The 7,960-nt window shown below is 40.2% G+C and overlaps 1 protein-coding gene across 1 annotated transcript; it reads left to right on the forward strand.

Annotated features, from left to right (window-relative positions):
* Nucleotides 1–172: 172 nt before the first annotated feature.
* Nucleotides 173–903, forward strand: LOC125377549. Its single transcript, XM_048391340.1, has one exon. The coding sequence runs from the start codon at nt 309–311 to the stop codon at nt 861–863; it is 555 nt and encodes a 184-aa protein (XP_048247297.1). The 5' UTR covers nt 173–308; the 3' UTR covers nt 864–903.
* Nucleotides 904–7,960: the final 7,057 nt, after the last annotated feature.

Consider the following 7,960-nt stretch of genomic DNA (forward strand, 5'->3'; position numbering starts at 1 on the left):
TAATCTTTTTCCACTGAGTGCTGGACCAGACACGTTGTAGTTGGAGATCAACGTGTGTGTTTGCTAAACGGCTTACCCTTGCGACATGGGCTAGGTATCCCAGATGTTCTTATCAAAGCTGATAATTTAGGTGGGTATAAATGATCCTCTTATCACAATGGCACGGAGTAGGGATATCTACAAGTAGTCATATCTTATCTTTTACCATGGCTGCATATCTCAGCAAGATCCGCGTGTCAGAACATGCCTACAACTCATACAAGGGGTATAAGTAAAGCTGTATACTGTACCTTATTATCAGCTTGAAAATGTCAGACAGTTCAGCAACGTTCTCAGAAGATGGTCAACGATGCCAACTGGCTCTTGGAAACAACGTCTTTGTGGTGGCAAAGTTCTGGCATGGAAAGATGAAAATACACATCAGAGAATATACCCAAGAAAGAGGAAGATGGTTTCCTATGAAAAGAGGGATCACATTAACGTTACAGCGCTGGATGGAGCTTGTGTCAAACAAAGCTAGAATTGAAGAAACAATGGAAAGCGGTGGACTATTGAAATGTCATCTAGGAGGAAATATGTATGCAGAAATGGATAATACATACCCTGGACTGGACATACGCAAATGGTATTGGTGTGGAAAGCAAAACGTCGTCAAACCTTACAAGCGCCCGGGAATCAAGCTGGATGTGGATCAGATGAAGCAGCTGTTAAACTGCTTTATCGTCATGCCGGACTTTGTGTCTGAACTTTTGAACGTTGTGCCCTGCTACATGCAGAAGGATCACATGAACCAGTTTGGTTATTTTATGTGTCCAGAATGTAACCCAAACGGCCTGTCCGTATGGGGTCCTACTCCTGTGTAACCTGTACTTGTGCATAATGTATATAAACTTTGTTTTATTTACTCCTTGTCGTACTTCTTTATTATTCATATTTCTATAAAGGTGTATATATGACTAGCGTTTAGCATTAAAGATTAGGTACTTGACATGGCTGGTCATACTCTTGTTTCCTGGGATACTATTATGTTCAAACACCCTTTTCGTCTGCTCGTCAGTGGATGTAGTGGTGCGGGCAAAACCACCTTTGTATATAACTTATTGCAAAGTTTTGATGGAGATTTTCCTTTGTGCTATAAACCAGATGTCATAGTATGGGTATTCAGCGAACATCAGCCTCTGTACGATCAAATATCGAATGTTTGCGCAAGACACGATGTCTCTATATTTTTCGTGCATAGTGTGGTAGAAGCGGAGGGATTCATTCAAAATAATAGTTGGTTAGTCGTGGATGACTTTCTGGGTGATATAACCTCTGAGGAGGAATTAGAACTTCTGAGGTGGTTTGTAAAGAAATCGAGTCATAGAAACGTGGCGTTGATATATTTACAACAAAATTTATTTAATAAAACACGTCATCACAGATCGATAAGTTTGAATTGTACACATATGGTTATTTACAAAAACCCTCGAGATAGCTCTCAGATCGAAACATTAGCGCGCCAAGTATTTCCCACCAAAATACCATATATCCGAGATGCATATTATAAAGCAACAAGAATGCCATATACATATATTCTGTTAGATTTGACTCCAACTGTATCGGATGAATTGAGGGTAAGAAGTAATATATTTGACGGATCGTGTGATATATACCTTCCCGTATAAATAAGCGTGGAAACAAGTTGTACATACCATTTACTTCAAACATGTCCGACAGGGAACAATGCTGCATGTCGTGGATAGCCGCGCATAAGAAGATGAGCTGTTGTCATGACAACGGGTCAATCACGGACGATAGTAGTGATAGTAACGATTATAGCAGTAGCAGCGATAATTCTTCCTGTTCAGAAGATGAAATGAGTAGTAGCCAGACTGACATTAGCGATGAATCTAGCTTTAATGATGATAATACTACTACTACTACCCATGCTGATATTGATACCAAAACAAGTGACCACGTGATAAAAAAGAAGTCCGAGAAAGTATATAATACAGCTCGCGCCTATAACCCCCGCAGACTTAAGCTAGTCATTCCACCGGTGAAACCCTGGGAGTCATCATGAATAAAAGTAAGGTTCAGAAGAATGCAGATATTTTACATTTTGTATGTAGAACCACTCCCCGCGTCAGAAATAGTATACTTAGACAGCTGCCCAAAGAGGTTATAGATGCCCTCAGTGAAGTTGCTGTTAATATATTTAAGGGTAACCTTCCTATGACCGGTAGTCAGAGGGAAAAGCTGCTCAGGTACAGATCAAAATTACAGCGCTTGAGTCGAAAGACCGTAACGGTTAAAGAGAAAAAACGTATACTTCAGCAAAAAGGAGGATTTATTGGAGCCTTAGCTTCTGTGTTAGCGCCTCTGGCTATTAAAATACTTACGGGAATCGTGTCGTGATGTCCAAGGACGTTTCTAAACGTATGATATTAATTCCCTATTCTTTGTACGAGCGTTTGACTCAGACGACACATAACGGTGTACTGAACAAGAATGCCTTGTTAACCCAGTCTAGAAAAAACAATTTACACGATATTCAGGATGTGCTGGGAGAATCCGATAAACCCTATGACCGTATACAAAAGTATAATGATTTGTTAGAAAAGGCGTTGAACATGCAACACATAGCCAGAACACAGGAGAATAACTCAGGGAAAGCCTCGTCATTGCATGAAGCGTCCACACAAAACGGTGATTTGGACTTTAATGTGGTAACAGACACATTACAGGCTTTACCAAAATCGTATAGAAATACTGCTTTAACTATACTGAACAGAATTACAAAACACCCTCGTTTAGGATGGGACCATCTAGGTAGATTAACATTGGATGCACAACCTATGGAAGGTCACAATGTTGTAGATATAGTACGTGACTTATCGAGAACAAAGACAGTAGCTACCCCGCCTAGAGGATGGAACACCGTTCTAAGCTTACTAAAGGAAGAAGGGCTCAGTAGGGAAATGATTGGTAACAGAAATAGGTGGAGAGAACTTGAAGGTGAAATTAAATACAAACCTAGCGACGACGATGAAGTCACATTTACACCAAAATCGAAAAAGAGTAAGCGTTCGAAAAAACGCCTATCGTGGGAAGCAGCGTACTCTAAGTAAAAGCTGGGAAGCTTGGTTAAAGCGTGTTTATTACGATAAGAATAATATTGCTAGTTATGGCTCTGTAAGACCACTTATGGCTGCTATAAAGCGTGCGAAAAAAAGTAATAAACCTAATACGAGTATGGTACAAGAGTGGCTAGAGGCTCAACAAACCTACACTTTACACAAGGATGTACGTAAATCATTTCTTAGAGATACGTACAGATCTACTATATGCACAGTAGATCAACTATGGCAAATGGACTTAACAGTGATGTCATCTGATGCTTCAGAAAATGACGGTTATCAATATATTCTCTGCGTTATAGATGTATTCAGTAAAATGGCATGGGTAGAACCCTTGAAACGTAAACAACCGTTACATGTGCTAAATGCGTTTAAACGCATATTAAAACGGTCAAGCCCGCGGTCTCCCGAGAGCCTTCAAAGCGACAAAGGAAGTGAATTCAATAACAAACTGTTTAAATCCTTCGTGATTAATGAATTACATTCTTATTATTACACCAGTCAAAACCCTGACACAAAGTGTGCTGTAGTAGAACGATTTCAGCGAACTTTGAAAAAACGTATGTGGCGTTACTTTACTAGAAACGGTTCAAAACGATACATAGATATTCTACAGCATTTGGTGCGTGGTTACAATTCGAGTTATCACAGAACTATAGGTAGAAGCCCTAAAGACGTCCAACCAAATGACTACGTAACTGAAATACGCATTTTGGATTTCATGAAGGACTCCACAAAAACATCAACAAAACCAGATAAGAAAATATTACCTTTGAAAGCAAGGTGCCCCGTTAGAATTAGTAAAAGTAAAAATGTGTTTGAAAAGGGTTACACATCCAACTGGACACGGGAGGTGTTTTATATAAGTAGAGTCGTTTTGGGTAGACAGCCGGTTGTATATAAATTGGAGGATTATGCAGGAAACTCATTAGATGGTACGTTTTACCGTCAGGAGTTACAACCAGTACAACAACCGGACATTTACGAGATAGATAAAATACTGTCGAGAAGAATTAATCCTGAAACGGGTGTGGCCGAAACATACGTTTCTTGGAAAGGATACCCTAAGATATTTAATCAGTGGTTACCGGAAAATAACATAATAGATGTCTAATAATTGGAACTGCTGGGGATCAACCGTACGCAAGAGTGCCGTGGTATTTGCTGTACAGATTATTGCGATATTTACGGTACTTATAAGCTGCTTAGTTAATCTTATGTTCTTCAAAGACGAAAAGGATTCTCCCAAGCAACAGCTATGGATAGCTCTCCTGTCGAGCTGTTTGGGTTATTTATTACCTAATCCCACCATCACCCCTGTTCCAAGCCACGTTGCTAGTTCTGATTCAGGCAGTACCGACAGTCACGATGGGGTCTAGTCATAACGAATTTTACGTAACACTACCCAGCGATGCTTCCATGGACAATAGACCCAGCAATAAAGCCAACAGATATACAACTGATCTACCCTATCCCTTACAATTCAACAGAAACGAATGGGAAGTTGGTGTAAGTCAAGTTCAAATTCCCGTTACATGGCAAAACGTGAGACACCCTTTCAATTCCTTACAAATTACTTTTGTAGGTAAATGTATGTCCAAAATTGTGGCCGGTAGAAAAGACAACGAAGATGAAACTTTCTCGCATTCCACGGTGACAGACATTGATGAAGGGCACTACACGGGTAGTCAGTTGGTTGCTACCGTGAATCGCTCTCTTCAGAAAGCCATTGCAACAGATCTACAATTATTAAATTCTAGTAGTTCGACAGACTTTTATCACTACCCGGCCGAATGGGAGTTTCTGGTCATTAAAAATAACACAGTGAATTTTGAATTTCCACCCATCCCAAACATCGATGTAGACCAATTTAAACATGTTAGACTTTATGGAGTGCTTATTACATTACATCCTGTATTAGCGCGACTGTTAGGATTTATTACAGCAATTGATGAAAAAGTATACCATTTATATACACACGACCAAACAGCCTCGCTACCGTTGTATTCAATAAAAGATCACACCTTTCACAACTTATATATTTACACTGACTTGATAGAAGATCAAATCGTGGGCCACGTACTTGCGCCATTATTAACCCATGTTCCGATCAGCAAAGCTATGTTGGATGACTTTGTATACGTAAAAGATTACAACCCTGTGCAATACGTTCCTTTACGCTACGATAATATTCGGAATATTACAATACATATAAGAGATGACGCAGGGGAACCCGTATCATTTCAAAGCGGTAGATCGGTGGTGATACTACATTTTAAAAAGAAACGAGCATAATGTTACGTCAACATCGTAGACGAAGGCGCTCTCGAATGCAGATAGGCGGGGACATACCCGTGTATAGAGGCCTATACTACCAAGGAGGGGGTGGTTTGGGTAATATTTTAGGAGCATTGGGGAGAGTGGCCCTTCCCATGCTGAAATCGATAGGTAGACATGCTCTGAAAACAGGAGCTAGAAAATTATCTCACGTGATCCAGGATGTAGTAGAAGATGGTGTTAGCCCAAAAAGAAGTTTAAAAAGGCGAGCAGGGGAATATTTGTCAGAAAGTGTTCAAACTGCCGAGAGAGCAATACAACCTACTCCATTAAAGAGAAAACGAAAGACCAAGAGAAAAAGACTATGATCCGTTCAGAGGCCTACGAATGTACCAAGTCGGAATTAGATTTATTTTCTGTGCCGGGAGTCGTCACGTCCATGACAGACAGTCAGTGGGTACGATACAGTCCTACCACAACCGTTGTAGGTGATGGCCCCATCCGATTCGATATACAAAACCCTGTTAACAGTTACATAGATTTAGCGCAATGTTATTTACGAGTGACCTTTAAAATAACTAAGGCTGACGGTTCGGATACACACGAAAGAGCCCATGGATCCAATAACGCATCACCCGCAGACTGCGTCGGACCCGTGAACAATATTTTACACAGTTTATTCCGCGAAGTAAGAGTTCACATGGGTCAAAACCAAGTTGAAGTAACGCCGTCTCTAGGAACCTACCCGTACAGATCCTACATTGAAAACCTACTCTCTTACAATAAAGAATCAATGGACAGTTTCATGAAATGTGAAGGGTGGTATACCGACACAGCTAATAAAATGAACGATGTGAACATGACACAGGAGAGATGTAACTCTGGCATGAAACAACGATGGCATCTAACAGTACCCACAAATGAAGTGGAATTAGTAGGGCGGCTCCACTGCGATATATTTTTACAACCAAGATATTTGATAGATGGCGTCCCCATAAAATTAGAGCTTGTGAGGAGTTCGAATGCGTTTTGGTTAATGCACCCGGAGGATGGTCGAGCCTATAGAGGAGAAATATCACGGGCCGAATTTTACGTCAGACAAGTTGAAATATCACCAGAAATTCGCGAATTACATATAAAGACACTGCAGAAAGGCACTACCGTTAAATACCCGATTAGCCGCGTTAAGACAACAGCGCACGACATATCGGCCGGTGTTAGAGATTACCACAGCGAGCATTTAGTAGCTGGTGATTTGCCGAAGCGAATAGTGATTGGACTCGTAGAAAACAGCGCATTCGCCGGTACAGCAAGCAAGAACCCGTATAATTTTGACAATTTTAATCTGACTTCATTGAAAGTGAAACTAAACGGTCAGCATGTTCACGGCAAAACACTAGAGGTGAACTACGGCGCTGACAGCAGCAGACTTTACGAAACCTACTTGGAACTATTCCGTAACTCGGGTGGGTTGTGGCGAAATGCAGGACACAGCATAACACCAGAGCAGTTTAAAGGTGGATTTGCGCTGTATGTTATAGACTTTTCTCACGATTTGGGAGCCGACGAAGGTCATAGTTATTTGAAACACAGTGGAAAGGTTGGAATTGAGATATTTTTTTTCTGAACCCTTAGCGCAGCCACTGACGTTAGTATGTTATCAAGAATACGATAATGTCATAGAAATAGATTCATTCAGGAACGTTATAATGACATAGCTATGTTATATACATCTGATATCAACGAGTTTGTGAAGAATGACATGGTTCTTAACAAGGTGTATAAGGGCACGCTACCTAGGGATTACTTGCTAGAAACACATCTTCAAGACCAACTACCAGCCGCTTACATAGTGAACACAGCCGACAGCAGTCATGGCGGATTACATTGGCTGGCCTATTACATACCTAGAGCTGGTGTTGTTGAATGTTTCGATTCCTTTTCCTTAGATAATGCTCACCTTTACGAAGAGTTAAACATGTTCAAGGATTTGTATGCCTATAAAATGTATAGGTATTCTAATAGGCGATTCCAGTGTTATACCAGCACCACGTGTGGATTCTTTTGTCTGTATTATTTGTATTATAGATGTAGACATAACAGTATGAATACTGTTCTTAAACGTTTTCATGACGATTGTACAGTGAATGATGCTATTGTAACATCTTGGTATTGGAATAAAAAGCGTTGAACTTAATACATTATTTGTTATTTTGATAATAATGAACAAATGACACACAAGGCATACGACAATGTAATATACAACGAAAACAGTACTTACCTATCGATGAAGTCCAAACAGATAGCAACTTTTTTTTCTCCTAAATGGCCGTTCTTTGCAAAGTTGTACGAGTATTCACGAAGTTCTGACTAATGTATGAAGCACGAATGTCTGTAGAACTGGATTGTACCTATTTATACAGCAGTACGCTTTATTAAAATGTGTTATTCACACATATTGGCTTCTTCAAAGTCCCCATAAAGTGTTGATAAGAATTCGCCACTGGATAGCGTTTTGTATATTATCGCGGTTGTTGATTAGCAGAACACCAAGTTCTTTG

The sequence above is a fragment of the Haliotis rufescens genome, unplaced genomic scaffold (genome assembly GCF_023055435.1).
Source record: "Haliotis rufescens isolate VD_foot unplaced genomic scaffold, xgHalRufe1.0.p SCAF_9, whole genome shotgun sequence".
Taxonomy (NCBI): domain Eukaryota; kingdom Metazoa; phylum Mollusca; class Gastropoda; order Lepetellida; family Haliotidae; genus Haliotis; species Haliotis rufescens.

Coding starts and splice junctions, on each gene's coding strand:
- LOC125377549 (XM_048391340.1), top strand. CDS start 309: ATGTCAGACAGTTCAGCAACGTTCTCAGAAGATGGTCAACGATGCCAA.